General features: G+C 40.6%; 1 protein-coding gene across 8 annotated transcripts in view; it reads left to right on the top strand.

Annotated features, from left to right (window-relative positions):
* LOC140607040 (rho GTPase-activating protein 27-like) overlaps positions 1–20,110 on the top strand; it is a 55,673-nt gene extending 35,563 nt beyond the window's left edge. For 7 of the 8 annotated variants that reach the window (XM_072781340.1, XM_072781337.1, XM_072781343.1 and 4 more), the window contains one exon: positions 281–393. Coding sequence is in view for 1 of the 8 variants with exons in the window: in XM_072781338.1 (XP_072637439.1) it covers positions 19,608–19,646 (39 nt within the window). In the remaining 7 variants the exon portion in view is untranslated. Of the gene's footprint in view, positions 1–280; positions 394–19,607; positions 19,713–19,853 lie in introns of those variants that run through there. The other variant, XM_072781338.1, reaches the window with a different exon arrangement.
* The last annotated feature ends 534 nt before the right edge of the window (positions 20,111–20,644 follow it).

Below are 20,644 nucleotides of genomic sequence, written 5' to 3'. Positions count from 1 at the left end.
TTAAAATTTAAATTTAGCAATATGTTTTCTTGTAGATAACAAAGGATCCAGGATGTTTGTCTGAGGAATAGTCAAAATGTAGAATAAAAAATTTATGTATTAAGTTTAAAAGTGATCATATGCTTGCTAACCCTTCATTTCTTAGATCCTCCAATCCTGAAACATGTTTTTTTTTTTTTATTCTACATGCTTTCCTTGAGTGATTTTAAGAATTCCACTTTTAACCATCTATTTGAACTATCAAAATTTTAAAAATATTTTATTTATTTATTTGAGACAGAAAGAGTATGAGTGGAGAGGAGGGGCGGAAGGAAGCCTGATGCAGGTCTTGATCCCAGGACTCCAAGCTCGTGACCTGAGCCAAAAGCAGATGCTTAACTGACAGCCACCCAGGTACCCCAAGATATTTTATTCTAAATTTTGTAAGACATTTATATTTCGTCACCCCAAACAGCTGTTCAAACATAATTTTCTTAAAAAACAAAACAAAACAGGGGGGAGGGGCAAGATGGCGGAAGAGTAGGGTCCCCAAATCACCTGTCTCCACCAAATTACCTAGAAAACCTTCCAATCATCCTGAAAATCTGTGAATTCGGCCTGAGAATTAAAGAGAGAACACCTGGAATGCAACAGTGAGAAGAGTTCGCGCTTCTATCAAGGTAGGAAGACGGGGAAAAAGAAATAAAGAAACAAAGGCCTCCAAGGGGGAGGGGCCCCGCGAGGAGCCGGGCTGAGGCCGGGGCGAGTGTCCCCAGGACAGGAGAGCCCCGTCCGGGAGAAGCAGGAGCTGCACCAACCTTCCGGGGCGGAAAGGCCTTGCGGGGAGGTGGAGCAGGACCCAGGAGGGAGGGGATGCCCTCGGGCTCCCCGGGACAGTAACAGCAACTGCGCGCCCAGGAGAGTGCGCCGAGCTCCCTAAGGGCTGCAGCGCGCACCGCGGGACCCTGCGGGACCTGGAGCAGCTGGAGGGGCTCCGGCGGCGGCTCCGCAGAGGGGGCTGCACGGCCCCGGGAGCAGCTCGGAGGGGCTCGGGCAGAGGAAGAGGCTCCGTGCGGAGGGGGCTGCGCGGTTCCAGGAGCAGCTCGGGGGGCTCGGGCGGCGGCTCCGCGGAGGGGGTTGCGCGGCCCGGGAGCGCGAATCCACCAGCGCAGGCTCCGGAGCACAGGGCGCCGGGACACAGCCCAGGATCCGGCCTCCCCCGGGACAGGCAGAGGCCGGGAGGGCCCAGGACAGCGAGGACGCTTCTGCCCGGAGCTGAGCAGATCAGCGGCCCCGCCCCGGAGCCTCCAGGTCCTGCAGACTGAGAGCTCCGGAGTTCCTGCGGGGGCTGAATCCAGGTTTCCAGAGCTGCCCAGCCACTGGGGCTGTTCCTCCTGCGGCCTCACTGGGTAAACAACTCCCACTGAGCCCTGCACCAGGCAGGGGCACAGCAGCTCCCCCAACTGCTAACACCTGAAAATCAGCACAGCAGGCCCCTCCCCCAGAAGACCAGCTAGACTGACTGACAACTTCCAGGGGAAGCCAAGGGACTTAAAGTACACAGAATCAGAAGATACTTCCCCGTGGTTCTTTTTTTTTTTTTTTTTTGTTCTGTTTTGTTTTGCTTTGCTTTTTGATTTGTTTCCTTCCCCCACCCCCCTTTTTTTTTCCTTTCTTTTTCTTTCTCTTCTTCTTCCCTTTTTTTTTCTTTTTCGTTTTTTTTTCTTCCTTTTTTTTTCTCTTTCTCTTTTCTTTCCTTCTTTCTCTCCTCTCTTTTTCTCCTTTTCCCAATACAACTTGCTTTTGGCCACTCTGCACTGAGCAAAATGACTAGAAGGAAAACCTCACCTCAAAAGAAAGAATCAGAAACAGTCCTCTCTCCCACAGAGTTACAAAATCTGGATTACAATTCAATGTCAGAAAGCCAATTCAGAAGCACTATTATACAGCTACTGGTGGCTCTAGAAAAAAGCATAAAGGACTCAAGAGACTTCATGACTGCAGAATTTAGAGCTAATCAGGCAGAAATTAAAAATCAATTGAATGAGATGCAATCCAAACTAGAAGTCCTAATGACGAGGGTTAACGAGGTGGAAGAACGAGTGAGTGACATAGAAGACAAGTTGATAGCAAAGAGGGAAACTGAGGAAAAAAGACACAATTAAAAGACCATGAAGATAGATTAAGGGAAATAAACGACAGCCTGAGGAAGAAAAACTCAAGTTTAATTGGTGTTCCCGAGGGTGCGGAAAGGGACAGAGGGCCAGAATATGTATTTGAACAAATTCTAGCTGAAAACTTTCCTAATCTGGGAAGGGAAACAGGCATTCAGATCCAGGAAATAGAGAGATCCCCCCCTAAAATCAATAAAAACCGTTCAACACCTCGACATTTAATAGTGAAGCTTGCAAATTCCAAAGATAAGGAGAAGATCCTTAAAGCAGCAAGAGACAAGAAATCCCTGACTTTTATGGGGAGGAGTATTAGGGTAACAGCAGACCTCTCCACAGAGACCTGGCAGGCCAGAAAGGGCTGGCAGGATATATTCAGGGTCCTAAATGACAAGAACATGCAACCGAGAATACTTTATCCAGCAAGGCTCTCATTCAAAATGGAAGGAGAGATAAAGAGCTTCCAAGACAGGCAGCAACTAAAAGAATATGTGACCTCCAAACCAGCTCTGCAAGAAATTTTAAGGGGGACTCTTAAAATTCCCCTTTAAGAAGAAGTTCAGTGGAACAGTCCACAAAAACAAGGACTGAATAGATATCATGATGACACTAAACTCATATCTCTCAATAGTAACTCTGAATGTGAACGGGCTTAACGACCCCATCAAAAGGCGCAGGGTTTCAGACTGGATAAAAAAGCAGGACCCATCTATTTGCTGTCTACAAGAGACTCATTTTAGACAGAAGGACACCTACAGCCTGAAAATAAAAGGTTGGAGAACCATTTACCATTCGAATGGTCCTCAAAAGAAAGCAGGGGTAGCCATCCTTATATCAGATAAACTAAAATTTACCCCAAAGACTGTAGTGAGAGATGAAGAGGGACACTATATCATACTTAAAGGATCTATTCAACAAGAGGACTTAACAATCCTCAATATATATGCCCCGAATGTGGGAGCTGCCAAATATATCAATCAATTATTAACCAAAGTGAAGAAATACTTAGATAATAATACACTTATACTTGGTGACTTCAATCTAGCTCTTTCTATACTCGATAGGTCTTCTAAGCACAACATCTCCAAAGAAACGAGAGCTTTAAATGATACACTGGACCAGATGGATTTCACAGATATCTACAGAACTTTACATCCAAACTCAACTGAATATACATTCTTCTCAAGTGTACATGGAACTTTCTCCAGAATAGACCACATATTGGGTCACAAATCGGGTCTGAACCGATACCAAAAGATTGGGATCGTCCCCTGCATATTCTCAGACCATAATGCCTTGAAATTAGAACTAAATCACAACAAGAAGTTTGGAAGGACCTCAAACACGTGGAGGTTAAGGACCATCCTGCTAAAAGATGAAAGGGTCAACCAGGAAATTAAGGAAGAATTAAAAAGATTCATGGAAAGTAATGAGAATGAAGATACAACCGTTCAAAATCTTTGGGATGCAGCAAAAGCAGTCCTAAGGGGGAAATACATCGCAATACAAGCATCCATTCAAAAACTGGAAAGAACTCAAATACAAAAGCTAACCTTACACATAAAGGAGCTAGAGAAAAAACAGCAAATAGATCCTACACCCAAGAGAAGAAGGGAGTTAATAAAGATTCGAGCAGAACTCAACGAAATCGAGACCAGAAGAACTGTGGAACAGATCAACAGAACCAGGAGTTGGTTCTTTGAAAGAATTAATAACATAGATAAACCATTAGCCAGCCTTATTAAAAAGAAGAAACAGAAGACTCAAATTAATAAAATCATGAATGAGAAAGAAGAGATCACTACCAACACCAAGGAAATACAAACGATTTTAAAAACATATTATGAACTGCTATACGCCAATAAATTAGGCAATCTAGAAGAAATGGACGCATTCCTGGAAAGCCACAAACTACCAAAACTGGAACAGGAAGAAATAGAAAACCTTAACAGGCCAATAACCAGGGAGGAAATTGAAGCAGTCATCAAAAACCTCCCAAGACACAAGAGTCCAGGGCCAGATGGCTTCCCAGGGGAATTTTATCAAACGTTTAAAGAAGAAACCATACCTATTCTCCTAAAGCTGTTTGGAAAGATAGAAAGAGTTGGAGTACTTCCAAATTCGTTCTATGAGGCCAGCATCACCTTAATTCCAAAACCAGACAAAGACCCCACCAAAAAGGAGTTTACAGACCAATATCCCTGATGAACATGGATGCAAAAATTCTCAACAAGATACTGGCCAATAGGATCCAACAATACATTAAAAAAATTATTCACCATGACCAAGTAGGATTTATCCCTGGGACACAAGGCTGGTTCAACACCCATAAAACAATCAATGTGATTCATCATATCAGCAAGAGAAAAACCAAGAACCATATGATCCTCTCATTGGATGCAGAGAAAGCATTTGACAAAATACAGCATCCATTCCTGATCAAAACTCTTTAGAGTGTAGGGATAGAGGGAACATTCCTCGACATCTTAAAAGCCATCTATGAAAAGCCCACAGCAAATATCATTCTCAATGGGGAAGCACTGGGAGCCTTTCCCCTAAGATCAGGAACAAGACAGGGATGTCCACTCTCACCACTGCTGTTCAACATAGTACTGGAAGTCCTAGCCTCAGCAATCAGACAACAAAAAGACATTAAAGGCATTCAAATTGGCAAAGAAGAAGTCAAACTCTCCCTCTTCGCCGATGACATGATACTCTACATAGAAAACCCAAAAGTCTCCACCCCAAGATTGCTAGAACTCATACAGCAATTCGGTAGCATGGCAGGATACAAAATCAATGCCCAGAAGTCAGTGGCATTTCTATACACTAACAATGAGACTGAAGAAAGAGAAATTAAGGAGTCAATCCCATTTACAATTGCACCCCAAAGCATAAGATACCTAGGAATAAACCTAACCAAAGATGTAAAGGATCTATACCCTCAAAACTATAGAACACTTCTGAAAGAAATTGAGGAAGACACAAAGAGATGGAAAAATATTCCATGCTCATGGATTGGCAGAATTAATATTGTGAAAATGTCAATGTTACCCAGGGCAATATACACGTTTAATGCAATCCCTATCAAAATACCATGGAGTTTCTTCAGAGAGTTAGAACAAATTATTTTAAGATTTGTGTGGAATCAGAAAAGACCCCGAATAGCCAGGGGAATTTTAAAAAAGAAAACCATATCTGGGGGCATCACAATGCCAGATTTCAGGTTGTACTACAAAGCTGTGGTCATCAAGACAGTGTGGTACTGGCACAAAAACAGACACATAGATCAGTGGAACTGAATAGAGAACCCAGAAGTGGACCCTGAACTTTATGGTCAACTAATATTCGATAAAGGAGGAAAGACTATCCATTGGAAGAAAGACAGTCTCTTCAATAAATGGTGCTGGGAAAATTGGACATCCACATGCAGAAGAATGAAACTAGACCACTCTCTTTCACCATACACAAAGATAAACTCAAAATGGATGAAAGATCTAAATGTGAGACAAGATTCCATCAAAATCCTAGAGGAGAACACAGGCAACACCCTTTTTGAACTCGGCCACAGTAACTTCTTGCAAGATACATCCACGACGGCAAAAGAAACAAAAGCAAAAATGAACTATTGGGACTTCATCAAGATAAGAAGCTTTTGCACAGCAAAGGATACAGTCAACAAAACTCAAAGACAACCTACAGAATGGGAGAAGATATTTGCAAATGACATATCAGATAAAGGGCTAGTTTCCAAGATCTATGAAGAACTTCTTAAACTCAACACCAAAGAAACAAACAATCCAATCATGAAATGGGCAAAAGACATGAAGAGAAATCTCACAGAGGAAGACATAGACATGGCCAACATGCATATGAGAAAATGCTCTGCATCACTTGCCATCAGGGAAATACATATCAAAACCACAATGAGATACCACCTCACACCAGTGAGAATGGGGCAAATTAACAAGGCAGGAAACAACAAATGTTGGAGGGGATGCGGAGAAAAGGGAACCCTCTTACACTGTTGGTGGGAATGTGAACTGATGCAGCCACTCTGGAAAACTGTGTGGAGGTTCCTCAAAGAGTTAAAAATAGACCTGCCCTACGACCCAGCAATTGCACTATTGGGGATTTACCACAAAGATACAGATGCAGTGAAACGCCGGGACACCTGCACCCCGATGTTTCTAGCAGCAATGGCCACGATAGCCAAACTGTGGAAGGAGCCTCGGTGTCCAACGAAAGATGAATGGATAAAGAAGATGTGGTTTATGTATACAATGGAATATTACTCAGCTATTAGAAATGACAAATACCCACCATTTGCTTCAACGTGGATGGAACTGGAGGGTATTATGCTGAGTGAAGTCAGTCAGTCGGAGAAGGACAAACATTATATGTTCTCATTCATTTGGGGAATATAAATAATAGTGAAAGGGATTATAAGGGAAGGGAGAAGAAATGTGTGGGCAATATCAGAAAGGGAGACAGAACGTAAAGACTGCTAACTCTGGGAAACGAACTAGGGGTGGTAGAAGGGGAGGAGGGCAGGGGGTGGGAGTGAATGGGTGACGGGCACTGGGGGTTATTCTGTATGTTAGTAAATTGAACACCAATAAAAAATTAAAAACAAAACAAAACAAATAAAAACATAATTTTCTTAGAAAGAGAGGTAAGCCGGGGGTTGGGGGTGACTGGGTGACGGGCACTGAGGGGGGCACTTGATGGGATGAACACTGGGTGTTATTCTATATGTTAGCAAACGAGCACCAATAATAAATAAATAAATAAATAAATAAATAAACAAACATAATTCTCTTAATCTTATATATTCTATACCTTCTTAAACTGCTCCTTTTTTAAAAAAAGATTTATTTATCTATTCATGAGAGAGACAGAGAGAGAGGCAGAGAAAGAAAAACAAAGCTGGAGATATCACAATTCCATATTTCAAGATATACCATAAAGCTGTGGTAATCAAAACAGTATGATACTGGCACGAAATAGACACATAGATCAATGGAACAGAATAGGGGTCCCAGAAATAAATCCATGATGATATGGTCAATTAATCTATGGCAAAGAAGGCAAGAATATACAATGTGGAATAGTCTCTTCAACAAATAGTGTTGGAAAAACTGAACATTGAAACTGGACCACTTTCCAATACCATACACAAAAAGAAACTTAAAATGGGTTAAAAACTGGAATACCTGGGTGGCTCGGTCAGTTAAGCACCTGCCTTCTGCTTGGGTCATGATCCCAGGTTCCTGGGGTCAAGCGATGCATTTGGCTCCCTGCTCACAAGAAGTCTGCTTGTTCTCTCTCTGTCCCTCCCCACTATTGGTGCTCTCTTTCTCTCACTGGTTCTTACATTCTGTCTCAAATAGAAAAACAAAATCTTTTAAAAAATGGATTCAAGGGACACCTGGGTGGCTCAGTGGTTGAGCACCTGCCTTTGGCATGATCCTGCAGTCCTGGGATGGAGTCCCACATCCAGCTCCCTACATGGAGCCTGCTTCTCCCTCTGCTTACATCTCTGCCTCTCTCTGTGTGTCTCTCATGAATAAATGAATAAAATCTTTTAAAAAATGGATTCAAAATCTAAATGTGAAACCTAAAACTATAAAAATCCTGTAAGAGAACACAAGCAGTAATCTCTTTGACATAAGCCATAGCAGTATTTTTCCAGATATGTCTTCTAAGGCAAGGGAGACAAAAGCAAAAATAAACTATTGGGACTACATCAAAATAAAAAGCTTTTGCACAGTGAAGGAAATCATGAACGAAACAGAAAGGCAACCTACCAAATGGGAGAAGATATTTGCAAATGATATATCCAATAAAGGGTTAATATCCGAAATATATAAAGACGTTTTACAACTTAACACCAAAAAACAATCTGATTTAAAAATGGTCAGAGGACCTGAATAGATCTTCCCTGAGGAAGACATACAGATGGCCAACAGACACATGAAAAGTTATTCAGTATCACTCATCAGGGAAATGCAAATCAAAATCACAATGAAATATCATCACACTTGTCAAACTGGCTAAAATCAAAAACATAAGAAATAACAAGTGTTGGTGAAGATGTGGAGGAAAAGGAACTCTCATTCACTATTGGTGGGAATGTAAATTGATATTGCTGAATACAGAGATTCCTCAAGAAATTAGAAATAGAAATACCATATGATCCAATAATTCTGAGTACTTATTCAAAGAAAACGAAAATGCTAGTTCAAAAATATATATGCACCAGTGATTCTAAGTTGAAGAGTTGAATGGCAATTTGAAAGAATTAGACTCTAAATATGAAGTTATACTAATTGCAAGTTTATTTCACATATTTTTATATTTGCATAGGAGTATTTTAAAAATCTGCTTAAATATCATTCAATAAATATAAACATTCTAAATAATAAGGGAGAAAGTGACTAAATATCCAGGTCTAGATGGTTTTCATATTCTTAATTATAGTTTATACTCTATCTTTTGCAGTAGGACACATGTATATTTAAAATATTTTGCTTAAGAATAATGGGTAATAATCCCCTAATTTAATTTGTTATATATAGAAAAGGAAAGTTACTATGTGGTGTGTATAAGAATACATCAGGCAATTGGATCAAGAGTCTTCCACAACTGTCCACTATCTCTGAAATTTATTTACTCAGCAAAGCAGTTTTTCTAAACTCTGAAGTAATAGTAGAGAGTGTACTTTAAATATCTTTGTACCTCTAGCATATTTCAAATATTAGGTATGTAACTTGAGGGAAATGCTCTTCTCTGACAACTTTGCACATCTCCACATAGGCCACATCAATACATCTTGACACAAATCTAACCTGAGTCTTTGTTGAAAGCTTCATGATGCCTCCTGGAACAAGGGGACATAAGCAGCCTTATGAGAAGCTGCCACCAAACAGTTTCTCCATCTGCTTCCCCATCTGCAGGAGATTGTTACAAGGTCATTGCTCCTTCATCTCCCTAAGTTCAATTGAACTCAGACTTCACACCCCTCTCCCTTAGGGTACACAGTTGCAGATTTCTGTGTAAGTCCATAAAACTGGTTGCTTATAGTGTTGAGTGAGCTCCTTGGTATCAGAAGATCTCATTGTATGTGCCACCAGTCATCTGGCCCAGCTGGTTCAGTGATGTACCTAGGACTAAAGAGGCAGAGATCCAACACCATGCTGATCTTGCTTCTCATTTATAAGTAATTAACTGTCTTAATCCATTTGGGCTTATTGTCTCATTACCATCAAAATCTGCAGAAATGCGACAAGCCAACCTGACAGATTCAGATTCAGTGGTCATCTTGATGACCGGTTAAACACTACACCACTGCCTAGGGACTTCTTGGCCACTTGTCAGTAACTAATATATGACTAAATAAATAAAAGTAGTGGAAAGTAAGAAAGGAAGGGAAATTTGCCTATAATGAGATGATTAAATCTTTTTAACAGTTGCTTCAAAGGTATACCAATAATGCATCACTAGCTATTCCATGATTATCATAGTAATTGAAGACTTAGATTGGGATTATATGAAAGATTGTAAAAGTATTATCATTTTTCCATTTATTATATGATGATACGTAGGCTTTATGGCCATACCATAATTGAGCAAGGTCATAGAATATGGTCAACATCAGTAATGGTTTCTCCCATGTTTATAAAGTAAGATAAATCTAAATAACTCAGAAGTATATATTGTCAGTCTGTAGACTCCATCATCTAGGGAAGAGTTGGCAATGTTTCTGTAAAGGCCAGATAATAATTATTTTAGGCTTTGTGGACGATATGATCTCTATCATCAATTCAATTTTGCTGTTGTGCAATAGCAGCCATAAACAATGTGTAAACAAATGAGTGTGTCTGTGTTCCAATAAGATTTTATTTATGTAGGTTGTCTTTTACTTTTTTTTTGTCTTTTACTTTTGTTGACTGTTTCTTTTGCTGTGCAAAAGCTTCTTATCTTGATGAAGTCCCAATAGTTCATTTTTGCTTTTGTTTCTCTTGCCTTCATGGATGTATCTTGCAAGAAGTTACTGTGACCAAGTTCAAAAAGGGTGTTACCTGTGTTCTCCTCTAGGATTTTGATGGATTCTTGTCTCACATTAAGATCTTTCATCCATTTTGAGTTTATCTTTGTGTATGGTGTAAGAGAATGATCTAGTTTCATTCTTCTGCATGTGGCTGTCCAATTTTTCCCAGCACCATTTATTGAAGAGACTGTCCTTTTTCCAGTGGATAGTCTTTCCTCCTTTGTCGAATATTAGTTGACCATAAAGTTGAGGGTCCACTTCTGGATTCTCTATTCTGTTCCATTGATCTATGTGTCTGTTTTTGTGCCAGTACCACACTGTCTTGATGATCACAGCTTTTAGTACAACCTGAAATCTGGCATTGTGATGCCCCCAGATATGGTTTTCTTTTTAAAAATTCCCCTGGCTATTCGGGGTCTTTTCTGATTCCACACAAATCTTAAGATGATTTGTTCCAACTCTCTGAAGAAAGTCCATGGTATTTTGATAGGGGTTGCATTAAATGTGTAAATTGCCCTGGGAAGCATTGACATTTTCACAATATTAATTCTTCCAATCCATGAGCATGGAATATTTTTCCATCTCTTTGTGTCTTCCTAAGGTTCCTTCAGAAGTGTTCTATAGTTTTTAGGGTATATTTACCCCTTCGGTTAGGTTTATTCCTAGGTATCTTATGCTTTGGGGTGCAATTGTAAATGGGATTGACTCCTTAATTTCTCTTTCTTCAGTCTCATTGTCAAGTGTATAGAAAGATATTTGCAAATGACGTATCAGAAAAAGGACTAGTATCCAAGATCTATAAAGAACTTATTAAACTCAACAGCAAAGAAACCAACAATCCAATCATGAAATGGGCAAAAGACATGAACAGAAATCTCACAGAGGAAGACATAGACAGGGCCAACAAGCACATGAGAAAATGCTCCTCATCCCTTGCCATCAGCGAAATCAAAACCACAATGAGATACCACCTCACACCAGTGAGAATCGGGAAAATTAACAAGGCAGGAAACAACAAATGTTGGAGAGGATGTGGAGAAAGGGGAACCCTCTTGCACTGTTGGTGGGAATGTGAACTGGTGCAGCCACTCTGGAGGTTCCTCAAAGAATTAAAAATAGATCTGCCCTACAACCCAGCAATTGCACTGCTGGGGATTTACCCCCAAAGATACAGAGGCAATGAAATGCTGGGACACCTGCACCCCGATGTTTCTAGCAGCAATGTCCACAATAGCCAAAATGTGGAAGGAGCCTCGGTGTCCATCGAAAGATGAATGGATAAAGAAGATGTGGTGTATGTATACAATGGAATATAACTCAGCCATTAGAAACGACAAATACCCACCATTTGCTTTGATGTGGATGGAACTGGAGGGTATTATGCTGAGTGAAATTAGTCAATCAGAGAAGGACAAACTTTATATGGTCTCATTCATTTGGGGAATATAAAAAATAGTGAAAGGGAGTAAAGGGGAAAGGAGAAAAATTGAGTGGGAAATATCAGAAAGGGAGACAGAACATGAGAGACACCTAACTCTGGGAAACGAACAAGGGGTGGTAGAAAGGGAGGTGGGCTGGGGGTGGGGGTGACTGGGTAACCGGCACTGAGGGGAGCACTTGACGGGATGAGCATTGGGTGTTATTCTATATGTTGGCAAATTGAACACCAATAAATAAATAAATAAATAAAAATAAATAAATCAGGATCCAAATTTTAAAAAAAGATTTTATTTATAGACACTAAAATTTGAAATTTATATAAATTTTATGTGTCACAAATAATATCCTTTTGGGGTTTTCAACCATTTAAAAATGTAAAAATGATTCTTAGCTCATGGACCATATAAAAATAGGTGGTGAAAATGTAAAAAGATACATGTACCTTAGAAAAAAAATAGATGGTGGGCTGAATTTGGCTAGTGTTCCATAGTTTATCAACCTCTAATAGGGAATAGGGCACATGTTCTATTACAGAGTTTCTAAAAGCCAGGATTTATAAGTTTAAGATTGAGATAGGGCACAATGAGAAAAAGTAGACTTTCACAATATAGGGGTTTCATACTTTGTTTCTCTGAGTCTGGATCACCTTATTATTCTTATTTTTACCCATTCTTATAGGTTATGGGAAGGTTGATTTTGATAAGTTGATGGATGGAGTGAAAACTCTTACAGGTGAGAAGTTAATATTAATCTAAGAGTATACGTTTTACTCAAAATTATATTTCAAAGATTTTTTTATTTCTTTGTTTATTCTACCATTTTGTCTTTTATTTTATAGAATTTTTTAAAGATTTTATTTATTTATTCATGAGAGACACAGGGAGAGGTAGAGACATAGCAGAGGGAGAAGTAGGCTCCCTACAAGGAGCCCGATATGGAATTTGATTCCGGTACCCTGGGATCACACCCTGAGCCAAAGGCAGACGCTCAACTCCTGAGCTGCCCAGGTGTACCTGATAGAATTTTTTATTTTTTATTTTTTATTTTTATTTTTTGCCTTGGTCCACATTTTATTTTTTTTTCTCTCTTTTTTTTTTATTGGTGTTCAATTTACTAACATACAGAATAACCCCCAGTGCCCGTCACCCATTCACTCCCACCCCCCGCCCTCCTCCCCTTCTACCACCCCTAGTTCGTTTCCCAGAGTTAGCAGTCTTTACGTTCTGTCTCCCTTTCTGATATTTCCCACACATTTCTTCCCCCTTCCCTTATATTCCTTTTCACTATTATTTATATTCCCCAAATGAATGAGAACATATAATGTTTGTCCTTCTCCGACTGGCTTACTTCACTCAGCATAATACCCTCCAGTTCCATCCACGTTGAAGCAAATGGTGGGTATTTGTCATTTCTAATAGCTGAGTAATATTCCATTGTATACATAAACCACATCTTCTTTATCCATTCATCTTTCGTTGGACACCGAGGCTCCTTCCACAGTTTGGCTATCGTGGCCATTGCTGCTAGAAACATCGGGGTGCAGGTGTCCCGGCGTTTCATTGCATTTGTATCTTTGGGGTAGATCCCCAACAGTGCAATTGCTGGGTCGTAGGGCAGGTATATTTTTAACTGTTTGAGGAACCTCCACACAGTTTTCCAGAGTGGCTGCACCAGTTCACATTCCCACCAACAGTGTAAGAGGGTTCCCTTTTCTCCGCATCCTCTCCAACATTTGTTGTTTCCTGCCTTGTTAATTTTCCCCATTCTCACTGGTGTGAGGTGGTATCTCATTGTGGTTTTGATTTGTATTTCCCTGATGGCAAGTGATGCAGAGCATTTTCTCATGTGCATGTTGGCCATGTCTATGTCTTCCTCTGTGAGATTTCTGTTCATGTCTTTTGCCCATTTCATGATTGGATTGTTTGTTTCTTTGGTGTTGAGTTTAAGAAGTTCTTTATAGATCTTGGAAACTAGCCCTTTATCTGATATGTCATTTGCAAATATCTTCTCCCATTCTGTAGGTTGTCTTTGAGTTTTGTTGACTGTATCCTTTGCTGTGCAAAAGCTTCTTATCTTGATGAAGTCCCAATAGTTCATTTTTGCTTTTGTTTCTTTTGCCTTCGTGGATGTATCTTGCAAGACATTACTGTGGCCGAGTTCAAAAAGGGTGTTGCCTGTGTTCTTCTCTAGGATTTTGATGGAATCTTGTCTCACATTTAGATCTTTCATCCATTTTGAGTTTATGTTTGTGTATGGTGAAAGAGAGTGGTCTAGTTTCATTCTTCTGCATGTGGATGTCCAATTTTCCCAGCACCATTTATTGAAGAGACTGTCTTTCTTCCAATGGATAGTCTTTCCTCCTTTATCGAATATTAGTTGCCGATAAAGTTCAGGGTCCACTTCTGGATTCTCTATTCTGTTCCACTGATCTATGTGTCTGTTTTTGTGCCAGTACCACACTGTCTTGATGACCACAGCTTTGTAGTACAACCTGAAATCTGGCATTGTGATGCCCCCAGATATGGTTTTCTTTTTTAAAATTCCCCTGGCTATTTGGGGTCTTTTCTGATTCCACACAAATCTTAAAATAATTTGTTCTAACTCTCTGAAGAAACTCCATGGTATTTTGATAGGGATTGCATTAAACGTGTATATTGCCCTGGGTAACATTGACATTTTCACAATATTAATTCTGCCAATCCATGAGCATGGAATATTTTTCCATCTCTTTGTGTCTTCCTCAATTTCTTTCAGAAGTGTTCTATAGTTTTGAGGGTATAGATCCTTTACATCTTTGGTTAGGTTTATTCCTAGGTATCTTATGCTTTGGGGTGCAATTGTAAATGGGATTGACTCCTTAATTTCTCTTTCTTCAGTCTCATTGTTAGTGTATAGAAATGCCACTGACTTCTGGGCATTGATTTTGTATCCTGCCATGCTACCGAATTGCTGTATGAGTTCTAGCAATCTTGGGGTGGAGACTTTTGGGTTTTCTATGTAGAGTATCATGTCATCGGCGAAGAGGGAGAGTTTGACTTCTTCTTTGCCAATTTGAATGCCTTTAATGTCTTTTTGTTGTCTGATTGCTGAGGCTAGGACTTCCAGTACTATGTTGAACAGCAGTGGTGAGAGTGGACATCCCTGTCTTGTTCCTGATCTTAGGGGAAAGGCTCCCAGTGCTTCCCCATTGAGAATGATATTTGCTGTGGGCTTTTCATAGATGGCTTTTAAGATGTCGAGGAATGTTCCCTCTATCCCTACACTCTGAAGAGTTTTGATCAGGAATGGATGCTGTATTTTGTCAAATGCTTTCTCTGCATCTAATGAGAGGATCCTATGGTTCTTGGTTTTTCTCTTGCTGATATGATGAATCACATTGATTGTTTTACGGGTGTTGAACCAGCCTTGTGTCCCAGGGATAAATCCTACTTGGTCATGGTGAATAATTTTCTTAATGTATTGTTGGATCCTATTGGCCAGTATCTTGTTGAGAATTTTTGCATCCATGTTCATCAGTATGTGGTCTATAATTCTCCTTTTTGGTGGGGTCTTTGTCTGGTTTTGGAATTAAGGTGATGCTGGCCTCATAGAACGAATTTGGAAGTACTCCATCTCTTTCTATCTTTCCAAACAGCTTTAGGAGAATAGGTATGGTTTCTTCTTTAAATGTTTGATAAAATTCCCCTGGGAAGCCATCTGGCCCTGGACTCTTGTGCCTTGGGAGGTTTTTGATGACTGCTTCAATTTCCTCCCTGGTTATTGGCCTGTTCAGGTTTTCTATTTCTTCCTGTTCCAGTTTTGGTAGTTTGTGGCTTTCCAGGAATGCGTCCATTTCTTCTAGATTGCCTAATTTATTGGCGTATAGCTGTTCATAATATGTTTTTAAAATCGTTTGTATTTCCTTGGTGTTGGTAGTGATCTCTCCTTTCTCATTCATGATTTTATTAATTTGAGTCTTCTCTCTCTTCTTTTTAATAAGGCTGGCTAATGGTTTATCTATCTTGTTAATTCTTTCAAAGAACCAACTCCTGGTTTTGTTGATCTGTTCCACAGTTCTTCTGGTCTCGATTTCGTTGAGTTCTGCTCGAATCTTTATTAACTCCCTTCTTCTCTTGGGTGTAGGATCTATTTGCTGTTTTTTCTCTAGCTCCTTTATGTGTAAGGTTAGCTTTTGTATTTGAGTTCTTTCCAGTTTTTGAATGGATGCCTTGTATTGCGATGTATTTCCCCCTTAGGACTGCTTTTGCTGCATCCCAAAGATTTTGAATGGTTGTATCTTCATTCTCATTAGTTTCCATGAATCTTTTTAATTCTTCCTTAATTTCCTGGTTGACCCTTTTATCTTTTAGCAGGATGGTCCTTAACCTCCACGTGTTTGAGGTCCTTCCAAACTTCTTGTTGTGATTTAGTTCTAATTTCAAGGCATTATGGTCTGAGAATATGCAGGGGACAATCCCAATCTTTTGGTATCGGTTCAGACCCGATTTGTGACCCAATATGTGGTCTATTCTGGAGAAAGTTCCATGTGCGCTTGAGAAGAATGTGTATTCAGTTGAGTTTGGATGTAAAGTTCTGTAGATATCTGTGAAATCCATCTGGTCCAGTGTATCATTTAAAGCTCTCGTTTCTTTGGAGATGTTGTGCTTAGAAGACCTATCGAGTATAGAAAGCGCTAGGTTGAAGTCACCAAGTATAAGTGTATTATTATCTAAGTATTTCTTCACTTTGGTTAATAATTGATTGATATATTTGGCAGCTCCCACATTCGGGGCATATATATTGAGGATTGTTAAGTCCTCTTGTTGAATAGATCCTTTAAGTATGATATAGTGTCCCTCTTCATCTCTCACTACAGTCTTTGGGGTAAATTTTAGTTTATCTGATATAAGGATGGCTACCCCTGCTTTCTTTTGAGGACCATTCGAATGGTAAATGGTTCTCCAACCTTTTATTTTCAGGCTGTAGGTGTCCTTCTGTCTAAAATGAGTCTCTTGTAGACAGCAAATAGATGGGTCCTGCTTTTTTATCCAGTCTGAAACCCTGCGCCTTTTGATGGGGTCATTAAGCCCGTTCACATTCAGAGTTACTATTGAGAGATATGAGTTTAGTATCATCATGATATCTATTCAGTCCTTGTTTTTGTGGACTGTTCCACTGAACTTCTTCTTAAAGGGGAATTTTAAGAGTCCCCCTTAAAATTTCTTGCAGAGCTGGTTTGGAGGTCACATATTCTTTTAGTTGCTGCCTGTCTTGGAAGCTCTTTATCTCTCCTTCCATTTTGAATGAGAGCCTTGCTGGATAAAGTATCCTTGGTTGCATGTTCTTTTCATTTAGGACCCTGAATATATCCTGCCAGCCCTTTCTGGCCTGCCAGGTCTCTGTGGAGAGGTCTGCTGTTACCCTAATACTCCTCCCCATAAAAGTCAGGGATTTCTTGTCTCTTGCTGCTTTAAGGATCTTCTCCTTATCTTTGGAATTTGCAAGCTTCACTATTAAATGTCGAGGTGTTGAACGGTTTTTATTGATTTTAGGGGGGGATCTCTCTATTTCCTGGATCTGAATGCCTGTTTCCCTTCCCAGATTAGGAAAGTTTTCAGCTAGAATTTGTTCAAATACATATTCTGGCCCTCTGTCCCTTTCGGCGCCCTCGGGAACCCCAATTAAACGTAGGTTTTTCTTTCTCAGGCTGTCGTTTATTTCCCTTAATCTATCCTCATGGTCTTTTAATTGTTTGTCTCTTTTTTCCTCAGTTTCCCTCTTTGCTATCAACTTGTCTTCTATGTCACTCACTCGTTCTTCCACCTCGTTAACCCTGGTCGTTAGGACTTCTAGTTTGGATTGCATCTCATTCAATTGATTTTTAATTTCTGCCTGATTAGCTCTAAATTCTGCAGTCATGAAGTCTCTTGAGTCCTTTATGCTTTTTTCTAGAGCCACCAGTAGCTGTATAATAGTGCTTCTGAATTGGCTTTCTGACATTGAATTGTAATCCAGATTTTGTAACTCTGTGGGAGAGAGGACTGTTTCTGATTCTTTCTTTTGAGGTGAGGTTTTCCTTCTAGTCATTTTGCTCAGTGCAGAGTGGCCAAAAGCAAGTTGTATTGGGAAAAAGAGAAAAAGAGAGGAGAGAAAGAAGGAAAGAAAAGAGAAAGAGAAAAAAAAGGGAAGAAAAAAAAACGAAAAAAAAAAGAGAGAAGAAAAAGAGAAAGAAAAAGGAGAAAAAAAAAGGGGGGTGGGGGAAGGAAACAAATCAAAAAGCAAAACAAACAAAAAAAAAGAACCACCGGGGAGTATCTTCTGATTCTGTGTACTTTAAGTCCCTTGGCTTCTCCTGGAAGTTGTCAGTCTAGCTGGTGTTCTGGGGGAGGGGCCTGTTGTGCTGATTTTCAGGTGTTAGCAGTTGGGGGAGCTGCTGTGCCCCTGCCTGGTGCAGGGCTCAGTGGGGGTTGTTTACCCCCTGAGGCCGCAGGAGGAACAGCCCCAGTGGCGGGGCCAGCTCTGGAAACCTGGATTCAGCTCCGGCAGGAACTCCGTCTGCAGGGCCTGGAGGCTCCGGGGCGGGGCCGCTGATCTGCTCAGCTGGGGCAGGAGCGTCCTCGCTGTCCTGGGCCCTCCCGGCCTCTGCCTGTCCCGGGGGAGGCCGGATCCTGGGCTGTGTCCCGGCGCCCTGTGCTCCGGAGCCTGCGCTGGTGGATTCGCGCTCCCGGGCCGCGCAGCCCCCTCCGCGGAGCCGCCGCCCGAGCCCCCCGAGCTGCTCCTGGAACCGCGCAGCCCCCTCCGCACGGAGCCTCTTCCTCTGCCCGAGCCCCTCCGAGCTGCTCCTGGAACCGCGCAGCCCCCTCCGCACGGAGCCTCTTCCTCTGCCCGAGCCCCCCCGAGCTGCTCCCGCCCCGCAGCCCCCTCCGCGGAGCCGCCGCCCGAGCCCCTCCTGGCTGCTCCGGGTCCCGCCGGGTCCCGCCGTGCGCGCTGCAGCCCTTAGGGAGCTCGGCGCACTCTCCTGGGCGCGCAGTTGCTCTGTTACTGTCCCGGGGAGCCCGAGGGCATCCTCGCCCTCCTGGGTCCTGCTCCAACTCCCCGCGAGCCCCTTTCCCCCGGGAAGGTCGGTGCAGCTCCTGCTCCTCCGGGACGGGGCTCTCCTGTCCTGGGGACACTCGCCCCGGCCTCAGCCCGGCTCCCCGCGGGGCCCCTCCCCCTCGGAGGCCTTTGTTTCTTTACTTCTTTTTCCCCCGTCTTCCTACCTTGATGGAAGCGCGAACTCTTCTCACTGTTGCATTCCAGGTGTTCTCTCTTTAAATCTCAGGCCGAATTCATAGATTTTCAGGATGATTGGAAGGTTTTCTAGGTAATTTGGTGGAGACAGGTGATTTGGGGACCCTACTCTTCCGCCATCTTGCTCCTCCCCCTGATAGAATTTTTTAAATCTTACTTCTTAGAATTAGGATTTTGATTGTCTACACCTTAGTATTAACAATTTCAGTTCTGTGTCTGGGTACCAAATTCTTTGTTTTTTGAATTTGACATTAATATATCACTTTCTATGTTCGGGGGGGAATACTCTAAATCAAATCAATAAATAGTAAAGTGCTAATAAAGATATAGGTGATTATATTATTTAAAGATGATCAGAAACATTGTCTAATCTGATAACAGAATCATTTGGATCAATCCTAACAAAATCCTAATTCACTAGAAAATATGTAATCCTTATTTTCTTGTGTTGATAGTTCACTTTTTGTAATTGTGTTATTTTATATCCATTAGATATGACATCATGGTCATTTTAGTAGTGTTAAGGGAAGGGATTTATTTACATGAAAGCTACTAGTTATATAATTGGATATGTCACACTCTGCTTTCATCAAGCAGTAAAATTCACATGGAACAGACTGAGTTGATTTTTTTTCACATTTTGAAATTAGGTCATTCTTAAAGTTCTTATCTAATTCCATCTTGTGTTTTTGAAGGAGGGGAAATTGATGTCAGTGATGTGGGAAATCATCTAGGAAACACAGGAATAGAGGTCACAAGAAAGTAATGGTTGACGCTGCTGAAAAATCTACCAATAAATGGTAAGAAAGAATTTCGATACTACTATAGACTTTAAGAGAACTTACTGTTACATATTTGTGAAAAGTTTAAAATTTTTTCTTTATTTGATCATGGAAAAAAGAATACGTATCTTGAAACAGCATGATTTTGTTCTGCCTCAGAATGAAGAAGTTCCATCTCAGTTTAGGAATAACAAAAACAACAGTCATGAATTCTGCCATTAAGGAGAAAAAAAATCATATTGTCACTTTTGAGTCCTCTGAGAGGCAAAAAATTAAACTGTGAACATGAGAACAAAGTAGGTGCTAGAGGTGAAGAAAGACAAGTCAAAAGGAGAAATGAAAAAAATATACTTCAGTATGGGCATTAGCCAAGAGCAGCTGCCTCTACTGCTAATGAGCTGGTGGAATATCTGCATTGTGAGTCTTCTTTTTTTCTTGATTTTATTATTTTAGAGTAAATTGGATATTTCTAGTGTAAGTAATCAAATATATCTTTTTAAAATTCTAGCTCCTATATTTTACCTTAGTGGATTTCTACATAATTTGTGACCCTTGTGCAATTTCTTAAAGCAAGTGGAAAGATCTATCAAAATAGACTGATGAGTGGTATTAAGTCTCTTAGTGGTGAGTAAGAATTGTGAGAAAATACAAATAGATCTGAAGTCTCTCAAGTTTTTTATTTCCACTCTTCCCTAGTCATTAAATTTTGAATGTTACTGGGCATCTTTATTGATCTTATGCTCCTTCATAAGACTATTTATAATTTGCTATTGTATTTTTATTTTTGTGTGCTGGGAAGAAGTCTCCGTACTCTTAGGGAATTTTTTGGACTTTGAAGAATAAAAATGAATGTTTTTTTAAAAAAAGGAATGGCTCAATTATACAGGTAATTTGGTCATTAGTAGAAATAATCACAAGTTTCAGTTAACAAAAATAAACTTCACTTATTG

The sequence above is a fragment of the Canis lupus genome, chromosome 16 (assembly GCF_048164855.1).
Source record: "Canis lupus baileyi chromosome 16, mCanLup2.hap1, whole genome shotgun sequence".
Classification (NCBI taxonomy): Eukaryota; Metazoa; Chordata; class Mammalia; order Carnivora; family Canidae; genus Canis; species Canis lupus.
This window is presented reverse-complemented; position numbering and strand designations above follow the sequence as displayed.